The sequence below is a fragment of the Felis catus genome, chromosome X, assembly GCF_018350175.1.
Source record: "Felis catus isolate Fca126 chromosome X, F.catus_Fca126_mat1.0, whole genome shotgun sequence".
Taxonomy (NCBI): Eukaryota; Metazoa; Chordata; class Mammalia; order Carnivora; family Felidae; genus Felis; species Felis catus.
The window spans coordinates 5,165,719-5,182,667 of record NC_058386.1 but is presented as its reverse complement, the minus strand read 5'-3'; the positions used below and the strand labels follow the sequence as shown (position 1 = coordinate 5,182,667).

Sequence of the window (16,949 nt, the reverse complement as noted above, 5' to 3'; positions counted from 1 at the left end):
ACAATCAAATATAAGCATCTATTTAAAATATACTAGATATATATTTATAATCAAATAGAATATCTATTTAACACATACCAGAAATATGCATTTTGTAATCAAATACACTATTTAATATATACCAGAGATATGTATTTATAATCAAATACAGCATCTATTTAACACATACTAGAGATACATATTGTATAATGCAATATAGTATCTATTTAACACATAGCCAAGATCAGGCACATATTCACAGATGAATAAATGCCATTTGTTTTATTTAGTATATATATATACATCATATGCACTTACTCCTAAGTGAATACATGAAAAATGTTTGATATCTGTCATTCATTCACTCACTCACTCAGGGACTTCGAGGGCCCTGTGCACAGTACCTCTACTCAAGGAATTGGTGATCTCACAACAAAGGCATCGATTTTTGTGATCTCGCAAGCCCTCCTGACTTTCTTGCTTTGAGCATTCTTGGTCTTTCCAGGCCTTTGCCTTGCTTCCTGTACACTTCTGGGCCCAAATTGGTCTGCCCCAGGACTGTTGTCTAAAGGGACACACGGGGAGAGAGAGGCACAGAGATGTTAAGTAACCGGAAAAGCCGTGTAGATGCAAAGTTGCAGAGCCTAAGAAGGACAGTTCAGTTCAGCTCTGTTTATAGCCATAGGCATATAGTCCAAACAGAATGCTAAAACCCTCTTTGTGACTGTTTAGAAACTAAATATACACTGATCTTTTTTTTTTTTTTTAATTTTTTTTTTCAACATTTATTTATTTTTGGGACAGAGAGAGACAGAGCACGAACGGGGGAGGGGCAGAGAGAGAGGGAGACACAGAATCGGAAACAGGCTCCAGGCTCTGAGCCATCAGCCCAGAGCCTGACGCGGGGCTCGAACTCACGGACCGCGAGATCGTGACCTGGCTGAAGTCGGACGCTTAACCGACTGCGCCACCCAGGCGCCCCGTGATCTTTTTTTTTTTTAAGAGCAACATAAAATAATTTAAACATCAGTTCATGGAAAGCAGGGTTGGGTTTGTTTTTTGTTTTTTTTTCCCCTACTGTTGGTACTTTCTCTCAGACCTAACAGGTATTTAGTTCCCAAGGAGTATGAGCTATGTTGCCATCTAAAATTTTGAGAGGTACTGTACTTTATTGTAATTACTTTAAGTTCAATAGCATTTTCCCTCCTATTATAGGATAGGAGTAAAAGTTAACATTTATTTTTAGCTATAAATTTTTATTAAGATGGTACCAAAATCAATGTTATCTTATAAACTAACTTTATAATGATCTGAAATGTAATGATTTTACTTCAAAGTATGATTGTGTAATATATAATAATGATAGAAATGGCTAAACATAGAATATATAATAATGATAGAAATGGGCAAAAAAACTCTAAGGTGTCTTAGAGATGACATGTTATGAAAGGGGGGTTGGGGAGTCAAGAGTCCCCAGAATTGCCAACATGATCAATAATTAAGAGGTAGCAATTGAGCAGGGAGGCTGTAGATGCAGAATGTGCTAGAAAGGAGGTGGGAATTTCAGAAAGGGAGGGTGGAAGCAAGGTTACAAGAGCTGGGGCGCCTGGTGGCTCAGGCAGTTAAGTGCCAGGCTCTTGGTTTCGGCTCAGCTCATGATCTCACGCTTCGTGAGTTTGAGCCCCGCATCAGGCTCTGTGCTGACAGTGCAGGGCCTGCTTGGCGTTTTCTCTCTCTCTCTCTCTCTCTCTCTCTCTCTCTCTCTCTCCCAAAATAAAATAAATTTTAAAAAAAAAGTTACAATAGAGCTGAGCCCCAGAAGCCAAGGATGCTCTAACGCTATGCTAAACAGTTTCCTGTACAAATACTAGTAAAGGTATTATGAATGAGGTGCAGGTGATAGAGGCTTCTAGCTTTCTTCCACCGTGAACTTTCCTCTCCTTCCTTATGACAGAATCAGAGTGGTTGGCTGGACATTTCCAGACTTCCATTGTAGCTAGGTGAGGCTCCCATTTAAGTGCTGGCTGGTGAGCTATAAGCTGGATTACTGTGGGACTTACAGGAAGGGAGCTTGAATACCTTTCTTTACTTCCTGCTGCCCAGAACCTAGCTGTGATGACTGGAACTGCAGCAGCCATTCTGCATCATGAGGTCACCAATACCACCATGGAGATGGCCGCAGAGTGAGCTGGAAAGACGTGCCCTGAACGACTTGGGGAGGCCACCCTTACCAGTCCACTCTCCATTTTCCTTGTAATGGAAAAAGCAGTACAACTCATGCTGTTATCGTTTTCTATTGGCTGCAACAGAACCCCCTCACCTGTCACGGGATGACTGCGCTGTATTTTGCAGACGAGGAGAAAGGGAGGTTCAGAGATGTGCATTTGACTTCACAGAGGTCACCTAGCTAGTGAGTGGGCACCTTTCCCAGGATGATCTGCAACGTTTGTGTCTCTGCCGTGTCTCCTGCCCCAGTCTGCCTAGTTTGCTGCCCATTACCCGTGTCTGTGCAAAGTAGACATGTGACACTTACTTAATTTTAAGGTCTCCTGAAAGCATCAGGCTTCCGTTGTGATTTACTGGTGTCCACAAAGAGGGGGTCTTGAGCACACGGTGAGTGACAGAACCCTCGGAGACCTTGTGCACGTGTGCACACACTTACCAACATTCTGGCCTCCTTCCGTGCTCATCACAGATGCTCTTTCAGCCTGAGAGCCTCCCACAGTTTCTGTAGGATTTGTAGGCCAGCTTGCTTGCTGGAATCTTTCCATTTTCAGCCAAACACAAACTTTGATTTAAATGCAGCATTTGCCAGTGGGTGTGAGCTTTTCCTATGACTTAACTTACAGAAAAAAATTCCATCATGCTGAAAACACGTCTCCTGTTCTAGGTTTTAGTGTTTTTGTGGAAGTCAGGTCTTGATTGGTTGGCAGGATTTGGTGGTTTTTCTGAAGTGACTGAGGTGACAGCAGCAGCAGGAGGCAGAGTAGTGCCCTGTGGTGGTGCGGCCTGGTGAGTATACCGTGTGGCCCACTTGTGCGTTCTCGCTCGCTCTCTCTCAAAAATAAGCATTAAAAAAAAATTTTTTTTAAATAAGTTTCATACTTTCGTAAGGCAGAAGATTAACTTAATAGTATAATTCCTTCCTAACCTGTCTAGTAGTTATTTGACGTAGTCTGATGTCTATTTCCTTTTCCTAATTTTTTTTTATTTTTTTATTTTTTTAATGTTTATTTTTTTTTTGACACAGAGAAAGAGACAGAGCATGAGAGGAGGAGAGACAGAGAGAGAGGGAGACACAGAATCCGAAGCAGACTCCAGGCTCTGAGCTATCGGCACAGAGCCCGACGCGGGGGTTCAAGCTCACGAACCTTGAGATCGTGACCTGAGCCCAAGTCGGACACTTAACCGACTGAGCCACCCAGGCTCCCCTTCCCTAATTTTTTTTAAAAGATATTTGTTTATTTAGAGAGAAAGAGAGGGAGAGAATCCCAAGCAGGCTCCACACTGTCAGCACACAGCCTAATGCAGGGTTTGAACTCACGAACCATGAGATCATGACCTGAGCCAAAGTCAGACTCTTAACAGAATGAGCCACCCAGGAGCCCCTTTGCTAATTTTTTTTTAAAGTTATTTGTTTATTTAGAGAGAAAGAGAGGGAGAGAATCACAAGCAGGCTCCACACTGTCAGCACAGAGCCTAATGCAGGGTTTGAACTCACGAACCATGAGATCATGACCTGAGCCAAAGTCAGACTCTTAACTGGATGAGTCACCCAGGAGCCCCTTCCCTAATTTTTTTAAAAGTTGTTTGTTTGTTTATTTGTTTATTTAGAGAGAAAGAGAGGGAGAGAATCCCAAGCGGGCTCCACACTGTCAGCACAGAGCCTAATGCAGGGTTTGAACTCACGAACCATGAGATCATGACCTGAGCTAAAGTCGGACTCTTAACTGGATGAGCCACCCAGGAGCCCCTTTGCTAATTTTTTTTTAAAGTTATTTGTTTATTTAGAGAGAAAGAGAGGGAGAGAATCCCAAGCAGGCTCCACACCGTCAGCACAGAGCCTAATGCAGGGTTTGAACTCACGAACCATGAGATCATGACCTGAGCCAAAGTCAGACTCTTAACTGGATGAGTCACCCAGGAGCCCCTTCCCTAATTTTTTTAAAAGTTGTTTGTTTGTTTATTTATTTAGAGAGAAAGAGAGGGAGAGAATCCCAAGCAGGCTGGGCTCCACGCCGTCAGCACAGAGCCTAATGCAGGGTTTGAACTCACAAACCATGAGATCATGACCTGAGCTAAAGTCGGACTCTTAACTGGATGAGCCACCCAGGAGCCCCTTTGCTAATTTTTTTTTAAAGTTATTTGTTTATTTAGAGAGAAAGAGAGGGAGAGAATCCCAAGCAGGCTCCACACCGTCAGCACACAGCCTAATGCAGGGTTTGAACTCACGAAAGATGAGATCATGACCTGAGCCAAAGTCAGACTCTTAACAGAATGAGCCACCCAGGAGCCCCTTCCCTAATTTTTTTAAAAGTTATTTGTTTGTTTATTTATTTAGAGAGAAAGAGAGGGAGAGAATCCCAAGCAGGCTGGGCTCCACGCCGTCAGCACAGAGCCTAATGCAGGGTTTGAACTCACAAACCATGAGATCATGACCTGAGCTAAAGTCGGACTCTTAACTGGATGAGCCACCCAGGAGCCCCTTCCCTAACTTTTTTAAAGTTCTTGTAGGTCTCCTGGCTTCCTCTTCTAAGACCTGTTTTTAGGACCCTGTTTATGGTAGATAGTCATTAGCCGCTGAATAAATGAATGAAGAACAGAAACATATTGAAGGTCAGACTTGTATTTCTTACTCAGGAATCTTCAGTCAGCATATCTGGCCTCTGAGTGTGCATCCTCAGAAAACGCCACGTTTTCACAATTCTTGACATCAATTTGGAACAAGCATGAGCATTTTCAAGAGGAGGTCTGAACTAACAAGTTGTCTGGTTTGGTTTTTTAAGGGATAGCATTAGCATTGGCAATGGTCTAATTGGTCATGATAACAGAAGAAGATCATCTCTAGAACTGATGGTATGCACATCACAAGACAAGCTGTAGGGTGTTTTTTTTTTCTTTTTTCTTGTCTGAATTAGAATTCAGGCAATATTTTGACTGTGTATTATCTAGAGAAAATTTAACACTGAATTATTCCAGTCTACTGAGCATTTTGTATGGGATATGGATTATTAATTCTTTCATTACTGACATATTTGTGGGAAAGACCGTCGTGGAATACTGTTACTACGTATTTGTATATAACTGTTACCATAATTCTCCCACGTCTATTTCTTCGTGACTTAGACGTTTCACACAGATAGGTGGTGCAGTCACCAACACAGTCAACAGTAAGTGGTAACTGGCCTGGCGACCAGCCAGATTAGGCTTGACGGGAATCTGGATATCAAGTCCGTTATTCCGACGGAGAAGGTCTTAGTTTTCAGCAACGTCCTAAAAGTTTTTGCACTGTCGGTTTGGAAAAACATGTTAGTGTTCCAGGGAATATTTTTGATGTAACATTTATACTGTCACTAGCTAAACACCTCTAGCATTTTCTGAAATGTAAGTACCTAAAGTCATCATTTTTGAATCAAAAATCAGAAATTCAAAAGTTAAGACAACAATGTGCCAATAATCTTTAGTAGAAGTACTGAACAGTTTTTTTTTCTTTAACCTCTTCTTAAATTTTTTTTGTTTTATTTTAAGTTGTCTCCCTGTGATTAAGAAGGGATCATAGATCTCTTGTCCCCTCCTGCATTTCTTTCTCTCTAATGGGAGGGTCTGACCTACATTTTGGGGAGTGGGTATTTCCTTGTCTTTCTGTCTTTCCCTCCCCTCTATTTTGACAATCAAGAACCAAAAGTGTTCAGGGGCACCTGGCTGGCTTAGTTGGTTAAGCATCCGGCTTCGGCTCAGGTCATGATCTCATGGTTTGTGCGTTCAAGCCCCGCATCGGGCTCTGTGCTGACGGCTCAGACCCTGGAGCCTGATTCAGATTCTTTATCTGCCATGCCTCTCTCTCTCTCAAATAAGTAAAATAATACATTAAAAAAAAAAAAACAAAAACAAAACCCAAGAATGTTCTGTGGGACATCACTATCTGTCCTCTATATCATAAAAGAAAATAAGGCATATGCTTTAGATGTTTTAAATACAGTCACACCCATTTGATTATCTGAAAGTTACCTACAATCATATTGGGACCATGGCTTTTCACACGTCACAACAATCTCAATCAAAGACAGGAATTATGAAATACTTTCCAATGAGTTTAAGGGATATAGGACTTTTTTTTTTCAACGTTTTTATTTATTTTTGGGACAGAGAGAGACAGAGCATGAACGGGGGAGGGGCAGAGAGAGAGGGAGACACAGAATCGGAAACAGGCTCCAGGCTCTGAGCCATCAGCCCAGAGCCTGACACGGGGCTCGAACTCACGGACCGCGAGATCGTGACCTGGCTGAAGTCGGACGCTTAACCGACTGCGCCACCCAGGCGCCCCTTTTTAATTTTTTTTTGATGTTTTTATTTATTTTTGAGACAGAAAGCACGAACTGGGGAAGAGCAGAGAGAGGGAGGGAGAAAGGAATGGAAGCAGGCTCCATGCTGACAGCAGAGAGTCTGGGGTGGGGCTCGAACCCCCCAGCGGTGAGATCATGACCTGAGCAGAAGTCGCACACTCAGCCAACTGAGCCCCCCAGGCGCCGCTGCAGAAAACAACTGTGATCCTCCCTGCCTCCCTCTGACACGGCCGCTTTACGGTGTGTGTGAAGGAAGAAGGGAGGTGAGAAGGCCAGCTGCACCCCTTCTGTCCGCGCACCCCGCGGCCGTGCCTGGGAAACACGTTCTGTAAAGCGTTGAGTAGTGAGCGCCCTGGCGTGTGGGGCGTGCAGTGTCTGTTGACCCAGCTACTCAGCTTTGCTGTTTTAGTGCAAAAGCAGCACAGCAGTGTCTCCGCGGAAGGGCATGGCTGTCTGCCAATAAAACTTTATTTGCAGGGGCGCCTGGGTGGCGCAGTCGTTTAAGCGTCCGACTTCAGCCAGGTCACGATCTCGCGGTGCGTGAGTTCGAGCCCCGCGTCAGGCTCTGGGCTGATGGCTCGGAGCCTGGAGCCTGCTTCCGATTCTGTGTCTCCCTCTCTCTCTGCCCCTCCCCCGTTCATGCTCTGTCTCTCTCTGTCCCAAAAATAAAAAAAAATTAAAAAAAAATAAATAAATAAACGTTGAAAAAAAAAAAAAAAAAAAACTTTATTTGCAGAAGCAGCCGCAGTTTGCCAGCCTGTAACTTAGAGTGAGTGACCCTGCAAGCCTCAGTTTCTGCTTCTATCAAGTGAGGAATCTGACTACACCAGCATGACCTTCCTATGCAACAGCATTGAAACTAATAGGGGAGACGTTCTATCAAACATTAAGCCCTGCGCTCTGGTACTTAAAATAATTATAGACATCAGCGTTTCATTGCTTGTTCTGACAAAGTGGTTTGTATTCACTTGCTTTTTTAAAATTTATTTCGAGAGAGAGAGAGAGAGAGAGAGAGAGAGAGCAGGGGAGGGTCAGAGAGACGGGGACAGAAAGAACCCCAAGCAGGCTTCGTGCTGTCAGCATGGAGCCCGAGCAGGGACTGAACTCACTAACTGTCCAAATGACCTGAGCCAAAATCAAGAGTGGGCTGCCAAACCGACAGAGGCACCCCTGTACTCACCTGCTTTTCGAGCAAGATACACCTGAAGACAATTCAGCCGTGCCTGGAGACTCTCTCCCGGATGGACGTAGCGCAGTGCCCACCACGCATCCAGGCACACGCTGTGGACATCACCTGCTTACGTTTTTCCCCTTTAGTTACTTCACAAGAAGTGCTCAACTTCCTAAACCCCGGGCGTGTCCTTCCTAGGTTCCCAGGGCACCTCAGTGTGTACCCCAAACTTTGACAAGACCTGACACATGCATGATGGTGACCGTCACCAAAGTCCCTTTATAAGTGATACCAAACCGTCATGGGAAGAACAGCACAGGGGTTTTGTTTTCTTATTTTTTGTTTTTTCTGTGAAAGATTCTGGAATCACAGAAGCCCACGGCAGTCGTTCGCACCTTACGGAATGCTGGCTGCGAGCTGGGCAGCACGGAACACTTGGAGGAATCGGTAGCAAAGAGCCAGAGAATTCACGGACAGCAGTACTTACGAGGCAGGCATTTCAACTAGACCACACTGGATACAAAACATTTCCACTTTTAATTCGGGGCCAAGGAATGTTTACCGCTGTTACTGTTGTTACTAGCGATTTGGCTGGAATCAGCGAGCCTGAAAGAATGTGCGGTTTTGCTCTGGACAACAGTGTGGAGGTTCCTCAAAATTTAAAAATAGACCTACCCTATGACCCAGCAACAGCACTGCTAGGAATTTACTCAAGGGATACAGGAGTGCTGATGCAGAGGGGCACTTGCACCCCAATGTTTATAGGAGCACTCTCAACAATCGCCAAATTATGGAAAGAGCCTAAACGTCCATCAATTGATGAATGGATAAAGAAATTGTGGTTTATATACCCAATGGAATACTATTTGGCAATGAGGAAGAATGAAATGTGGCCTTTTGTAGCAACGTGGATGGAACTGGAGAGTGTTATGCTAAGTGAAATAAGTCATACAGAGAAAGAGAGATACCATATGTTTTCACTCTTAATGTGGATCCTGAGAAACTTAACAGGAACCCATGGGGGAGGGGAAGGAAAAAAAAAAAAAGAGGTCAGCGTGGGAGACAGCCAAAGCATTAAGAGACTCTTAAAAACTGAGAACAAACTGAGGGCTGATGGGGGGTGGGGGAGGGGACGGTGGGTGATGGGTATTGAGGAGGGGATCTTTTGGGGATGAGCACTAGGTGTTGTTTGGAAACCAATTTGACAATAAATTTCATATATTAAAAAAAGAAAGAAAGAGAAAGAACGAAAAGAAACAAAGAAAAAGAGGAAGGAAGGAAGGAAAGAAAGAAAGAAGGAAGGAAGGAAGGAAGGAAGGAAAGAGAAAGAAAGAAAGAAAGAAAGAAAGAAAAAGAAAGAAAGAAGAAAGAAAGAAAGAAAGAGAAAGAAAGAAAGAGAAAGAAAGAAAGAGAAGAAAGAAAGAAAGAAAGAGAAAGAAAGAAAGAAGAAAGAAAGAAAGAAAGAGAAGAAACAAAGAAAGAAAGAAAGAAGAAAGAAAGAAAAAGAAAGAAAGAAAGAAAGAAGAAACAAAGAAAGAAAGAAAGAAGAAAGAAAGAAAGAAAGAAAGAAGAAAGAAAAAGAAAGAAAAAGAAAGAAAGAAAGAAAGAGAACGAACGAGCGGTTTTGGGGGAATGGTCTGGATCCATTCCCTAGAGCATGCATCAGCAGCCAGAGGTGCTGCGTCCAGAGTGCCCGAGCTGGCAGGGTCACGGTGAGAGAGGTGCTGGTCTGCTGCACATTCAGTCAAGTCATCAGATAAGCTGTACGTTTCCTAGAGTCCTTTATGCAATCAGAATCAGCTAACAAGAGTGAAGCAAATCTGGACAAAGACTTCAGTTCCCGGAAACAGCACTCATTAACCCTGTGATGTATTAGAACACTTGGCAGTGGGATGAGCCAAACTGCCCTCTTTCCCTTAAATTGAGTGAAGTCACATGAGCTCTCAAGTCCCATGACACAAGGTACATATTATTGATATCCCTTGATGAAAACTAAGCACAGTTCTACGTCATTGGTCAAATATCCTATTGAAACTATGAAAGATAATTTGGGGAGGTGTTTTTTTTCCTGTAGTTGTTAACATATTATAGAAATTGGTATCCATGCCCAAAGCAAAAGAAAAAAAATAAGACAAAAGCAAGCTCTGAGACCATAAGGCACAGAACCGCATATTTTAGGGCCTTCTCACTGCAAATCTCCCTTTTAAAAATTCTTCCTGCGTGGCTCAGCCACTTAAGCCTCCAACTTCAGTTCAGGCCATGATCTCATGGTTTATAAGTTCGAGCCCCACATCGGGCTCACTGCTGTGAGCACAGAGCCGGCTTCGCATCCTCTGTCTCCCTCTCTTTCTGTCCCCGCCCTGCTTCTGCACACGCGCTCTCTCTCTCCCTCTCTCAAAAATAAACATAAAAAAAACCTGTTTATATAAGCATATATATATATATATATATATACACACACAATACACACAAACACATACGAGTCTGGGAGTTAAACACACACAACCACATATGAATGTGTGTCTATATAATGTAATTACATGGTAAGGCATGTGACATTCTTTTAAAAATAATGACATGCAAATCGTGCAGATCGGTTTTCTTTTCATCTTGATCTGCTTCTGTTTTCTGCAACAGCAAAATGCAGTCCCCTCCACTTTTCAACACAGGGTCCACTGGTCATTTACCTTTATGCCCTTTGGGGGAGCTGCTGCTGGCCAAAGCCATTGCAAACAGTGCAGTGCTGATCAGTCACCAGCTTTAGCAATAAAAACAAGTAAAAAACATTTAAAAAAAAGACACCTTAGAACAAAATGAGTGTGTGTTTTAACCAAGTTCAGGACGTTGTCTACTAACCCTTCCTCCCTCCTGTGCCTCTACGCTGAGCAGCACAGATATGGTTTCCCTACGTGACATTCTCAATGTTCAGGGGAAACTCAGCCTGCAGAATTCTGCAGTGAGGATTCTTCTCTGGGGGCTTGTCAACCATTACTAGACTTTTTTTTTTTTTTTTTTTTTGCGACTATCAACTGAAAGCTATTTCCAATCACAGATATAACTTGGAGATTTTGCACTTCAGCTGTGTGTGTGCACACACACACACACACACGTTTATTTATTGTTATAGCAGATTATGTCCTCACGTTGGAACAACGGTGGCCTGACACTCTGTGGCTCTGAAATGGACAGCATAATGAGGCACCTGCATGGCTCAGCTCGTTGAGCACCCGACTTCGGTTCAGGTCGTGATCTCGCGGTCCGTGAGTTCGAGCCCCGCGTCGGGCTCTGTGCTCACGGCTCGGAGCCTGGAGCCTGCTTCGGATTCTGTGTCTCCCTCTCTCTCTCTGCCCCTCCCCTGCTCATTCTCTGTCTCTTTCACCACACGGTTGTGCGGAAGCCTCTAAAGCTTCCCTTACCTGCTCTGTCCATCCGTCTCCATTAGGCACGGGTCTGAAAGAAAACAAAGAAGCCTCTTGTGAGTAATGTCTGGTTTTGTTTGTTTGTTTGTTTGTTTGTTTGTTTTTTATGTGGTGCTTCTCATTCTTTCTGGCTTTAAAACCACATGTCTCGGGACGCCTGGGTGGCTCCTTCGGTGAAGCGTCCGAATCCTGATTTCAGCTCAGGGCGTGATCTCACGTTTTGTGAATTCTAGCCACACGTTGGGCTCTGTGCTGACTCTGCGAGGCCTGCTTGGGATTCTCTCTCTCTCTCTCTCTCTCTCTCTCTCTCTCTCTCTCCCTCCCTCTGTCCCCTGCTCATGCTCGCTGTCTCTCTCTCAAAATAAATATATAAACAAACAAACTGAAAAAAAAAAAACCTGAAAAAAAAATAAATAAAAACTCACATCTGAAACTCAAGGTGCCACTTTGGAAATAGAAGGATTTCTGGTTGTTGTGGTTATTTTTAAGTTTGCTACAGGAAATGCCAATGTCTAGTTCTTATAACAAAAATGGAACGTCCCATTTGCTGGTTGGTTATTCAGGATCAACTGTAAACATGGCTTTCTACTCTGATTAAATAGTGAGCCCCAGTCTTATTACATGTCTTCTCATGCATCCACCGGCATCATAAAAATTTAGGTACGTCGTATTTAAAATAATCTACTAGGGGCACCTGGTTGGCTCAGTCGGTTAGGTGTCTCCCCCTCTCTCTGACCCTCCCCATCTTGCACTCTGTGTCTCTCTCAAAAGTAAACATTTAAAAAAAAATAATCTGAAAGCTTTAATTTTTTTTTTAACTTTTAATTTATTTATTTTTGAGAGCGAGAGACAGAGGGAGTAGGGGAGGGGCAGAGAGACAGGGACAGAGAGAGAATCCCAAGCAGGCTCCGCACTGTCAGCACAGAGCCTGATATGGGGCTTGAACTCACGAACCGTGAGATCATGACCAGAGCTGAAACCACGAACCGGATCCTTAACTGACTGAGCCATTCAGGTGCCCCTCTTCTGAAAGTTGTTAAATTTTTTTTTTCTTTAACGTTTTATTTATTTTTGAGACAGAGAGAAACAGAGCATGAATGGGGGAGGGGCAGAGAGAGAGGGAGACACAGAATCGGAAGCAGGCTCCAGGCTCTGAGCCATCAGCCCAGAGCCCAACGCGGGGCTCGAACTCATGGACTGCGAGATTGTGACCTGAGCCGAAGTCGGCCGCTTAACCTACTGAGCCCCCCAGGCGCCCCTGAAAGTTTTTAAACAATTGGAGAAGTTTCCTGATTTCTGTCAGCTTCTCATTCTATGGGTAAATGATCTGTGTAGAAAGATTAAAAAAATCACCCATCGGATTAGTCCCCATAAACAGTAATTGAAGAGCATAGAAGAGGCTTCGATGATATTACAAGCAAGGAGTCCTGTTGAAAAATCTGTGTTTTTCTGCTCCACGTGGGACGTGTCTCATGGACATGTGCCAACACGGGCTGTTTCTTTCCACAGAAGTGGGTGGATGGAGGCCTCACCAACGGCCTTCCCATCCTCCCTGTCGGCCGGACGGTGACCATCTCACCCTTCAGTGGACGACTGGACATCTCCCCGCAGGACAAAGGGCAGTTGAATGTGTACGTTAATATCGCCAAACAGGACATGATGGTGAGTGCTGTGTTCAGTGATATTTGAAATCACCTGCCTAAGAACTTCCACACGCTTCCAAAATGTTGGAAGCTCGTTGATAATGTTACGTACAAACTGCGTGTTCTCAGTAACATGGCTTTTTACTAGTTTCCAATACATGTTATGCATACGGATGTGAGTATGCAGACCTGTCACCATTTACTGTCCGTTTGTGAAAAGTTCTTCTCTCTTCACTTCTTCAGGTCAGTAAACTAGTGGGAGAATTTCAGGGCAAGTTTAAATTAGATCGTTTATTGGTTTAAAAACATGGTGATAATTAAGTGTCACAAAGTATTGGAGGAAAACTCGACTGAAGAACTTACATATTGACTTCCTTAACCTCGTCTAATCGTTCTCACCCCGAGGTGATATTACACTTAGGACACAGTGGCGATGCCTGGACACGTTTGCTTCTCACATCTGCTAGGCACTCCTGGCATCCAGGGGGTAGAGGTCAGGACTGGTGCCCAACATCCTGTGATGCGCAGACAGCCCCCACGACGCACAAGTATGTGTCCCCACACGTCACTAGCATCAAGACCGAGAGACCCTCATCTAGCCTGTGGGTGAAGTTAACCTTTCAAGTTGGATTTTTCTCCTACAGACTTTTTAAGCCCCTAATTGTACCTGTGATAAGAAATCTCAGGTTACATGTCCCTGTACTGTAATGTCTCATAGCTTCAATTTGTCTTTCTGTTCTAGCTGTCTGTGGCTAACTTGGTGAGGCTGAACCAAGCCCTTTTTCCACCAAGCAAGAGGAAAATGGAATCTCTGTATCAACATGGCTTTGGTGACACCATTAAGTTTTTACTTAAAGAAAATTGGTTTGAATAGAAAGCTTCAAAGTTTATAATGCAAAACAGATTTCACGCCTTTTTTTTTCCCCCTCATTTTTATCCACATGGCTTTGGATGGATGTTTCTAATTAAATCCCTTTTTTAAAAAGCCTATCAGGATTCTTGATTACTAGTTTTCGTGTCCTTTGAAAGATTTAGAAGGGTCAGCAATTTGGATAAACCATGGAATGTTGAAACAGGACCGCCACCAATGCTGTCTTCCTACACAGAATGTGGCTGCATGTTTTTGCGGTGAAACACGCGGGCGTTTCTGTGACATGCCAGTGTCACCAGGGTCGGAGGAGCAAAGGTTTGCTTCTCATGGGTGGACGTGATTGTGCCTGGTAGAGGGTGGATGGGACACGGTAGCCCAGAAGCCCAGATTTGGACCCTAGGTAGGGTTTCCTCGTTCTTCAGTAGAGGTTTATTCCATCCCCACCTTCCTCCTTTTAAACCCCAACTCCCCAGCTAATGTGATTATCAGTCTGTCTTGATGCTTCTCGGTTATGAACCCGGAGCTGCCATTAATAATTCTCTCTCTCCTTATCTCTGTATCTCTCAATCTTCTTCTGCCTACATATTGATGTCTCGCCGTCTTGCCCCCTCTGTTCCTGCAAGGCCATACCTCACTGGATGTTTAGCCATCAGTCAATGGACTGGATGTATCTACTCTAGAAACGTAGATAATATACTACTAAATATGAAGCACCAATTCAAACACGTAGCCTAGTAAATAAGAAATAAATCCAAAGTAATCATTCATTTATTATTTCAAGTCATGTTCTACTGGTTCTAGGCCTTCTATTGTTTGAGTGGCTACCCTATCACATTGAAGACTTGTCTGTGGGTTTACACTAATTCATGGACCAACTATTGCTTCTTTTCTTACGAGTTAGGCAGAGACCCGCTACAGAATAGCGATACTCCTTGGAGTACGCGTCTCTTGTTACTTTAGTCTTCCGAGTTGGGCAGAGACCCGCTACAGAACAGCGATGCTCCTTGGAGTAGGCGTCTCTTGTTACTTTAGTCTTCCGAGTTGGGCAGAGACCCGCTACAGAACAGCGATACTCCTTGGAGTATGCGTCTCTTGTTACTTTAGTCTTCTGAGTTGGGCAGAGACCCGCTACAGAACAGCGATGCTCCTTGGAGTAGGCGTCTCTTGTTAGTCTTCCGAGTTGGGCAGAGGCCCGCTACAGAACAGCGATACTCCTTGGAGTACGCGTCTCTTGTTACTCTAGTCTTCCGAGTTGGGCAGAGACCCGCTACAGAACAGCGATACTCCTTGGAGTACGCGTCTCTTGTTACTCTAGTCTTCCGAGTTGGGCAGAGACCCGCTACAGAATAGGGATACTCCTTGGAGTACGTGTCTCTTATTACTTTAGAAAACAAGTAGTTCTATCTTAGTCTGTTGTTTTACAAGTGACATGACGATTTTCAGTTCAGTGTCCCATCTGTTCATTCACCAGATTTTCCCCTTTTTCATTTTACATGAACATCCCATTTGTATGATATTTCAGTAAATTCTTTAGGATGCCTCCCGGAAGCAAAGACAGATCTTGGCGTGTTAGACTTCTAAGCTACCAACCCTACCACTTAGGTCTTGGAGCATGTTGGTGGACAGTACTTTCCTTGAGGAACACAGTGAGATCCCGGACAGATGGGTGTGCAGGCCAGTAGCCTTCCACCAGGAGGGAAATGTGGAGGCGGGACACTGTGCAATGTAATTTGTGCGTGCTGGGGTGCCACACAGGGCCCCCGTGTGAAGCAGATCACAGGGCAGGCTCTGTCGTGCCCAGAAGGTGCCCTCACGCATCTCTGATGATTGGAAACCAGGCGCTCCCAGCAGGCTCTGCAACAGGATCGACATCAGTATTTGGAAGGGCTGTGGCACTGGTGTGTGGAAAGTCTGAGGAGACGCTCAGAGCCAGATCCTGATATGTTTGCAGGGTAATTACTGTGATCGTCGCCCTGATAAGCCCCCGGTTCCCTGTTGGGGCCAGATTCCTTGTGCCTTTGAATCTGTCATTTAAAATTTCATTAGTCTTTCTGTTCTCTTCAGTAACACTCTTTCCTTTGTAACTATGGGAACCCGCTGTTTCCATTGACAATTAGAGAAACTAGATTTGGGTTTGAAGTTAAATAATACTCTAAAGCAGCAAGCAGCGTATTAAAAAAAAAAAAAACTCTGTTACATTCTGGTGTCACAATATTGGGTGTATTGTGTGCATACCAGAAGCTTGTAAAAACACAGCCGTACGGCTCTGGGCATTAAATGATGAGTTTCAACAGACAAGGGCACTTAAAACTGGCACATTTCAGTTATTCTGCTCTTAAGGTTCTTCTGATGATTAAAACAGGTACATGTATAATTATTTTCCCTTTTTATATTTCTACATATTAATCATAGAAAGTTTTTGGATCTAGTCCATTAATTTTACAGTTGAGGAACCAATAATTAAGGAAGCTCAGGGTTTTCAGGGTTTTTTTTGCCTAAGTTATTGCTACACTATAGCAAAATAAATTCAAAATTTGAAGTAATTACCCACATAAAGCAGGAAGAAAAGCAATCTGTGCAGATCAGAAAAACTGGACAAATTTTTAAACAACAATAATAATTGCTAATGATTAGTAGTAATTACTGATAACTACAAGTAATTATTATTAATTACTATTATTTACAGATTGACAGTTATTATTTGCAGATTGGGCTGAACTCACCATGTAATCACTCAGCTTTGCACTTAACCTCGCCTCTGCTGACACAGGTGAAATATCTCCTTGCTCAGGGCTGATACATATATTTATGTATTCCTCTGAGGATAATGTCTCCTGCACCTGACTGACTTAAAGAGGGGCAAAGATAGGATTCAGTCTTTCCGACACCATAGACAGTATTTCTGAACATGCAGTCCTACACTCCTCACAGTAATAGCATATCCGTCTTAATCTGGAAATAGGGTACAGTTACTTGGTCCAAACCTGACGCTTCAGCATACATATGCATGCAGACACGCGTAGGCCTGACATACGGCAGGTCATAGCACGTACATCCTAACTGAGCACAGGTGACGCATTTAGTTACTGAATTTTTCCATTTACTTACTGTGAAGTTTTCACATACCTACCCTGTTTACAGATATTCTTTAGGGCGCTATAGTCAAATTCACTTTTGTGGGCAGACCAAGTAAAGGGCACATCGGTGTACCATCCACTTATGAAAAGCCACATCGTTCCAGATAGTCCAGAAGCATAGCTGTCTCCTAACCACGTCCCATCAGGGTTGCCGTATGATTTTACA

General features: G+C 43.7%; 1 protein-coding gene across 9 annotated transcripts in view; it reads left to right on the top strand.

Annotated features, from left to right (window-relative positions):
- The window catches only part of PNPLA4 (patatin like phospholipase domain containing 4), a 34,251-nt gene extending 20,486 nt beyond the window's left edge, over nt 1–13,765 (top strand). For 8 of the 9 annotated variants that reach the window (XM_019823527.3, XM_019823526.3, XM_011291599.4 and 5 more), the window contains 2 exons: nt 12,642–12,794; nt 13,518–13,765. In XM_019823527.3, coding sequence (XP_019679086.2) covers nt 12,642–12,794; nt 13,518–13,649 — 285 coding nt within the window. In that variant the 3' untranslated portion in view covers nt 13,650–13,765. Of the gene's footprint in view, nt 1–2,082; nt 2,649–12,641; nt 12,795–13,517 lie in introns of those variants that run through there. The other variant, XM_045050980.1, reaches the window with a different exon arrangement.
- Nucleotides 13,766–16,949: the final 3,184 nt, after the last annotated feature.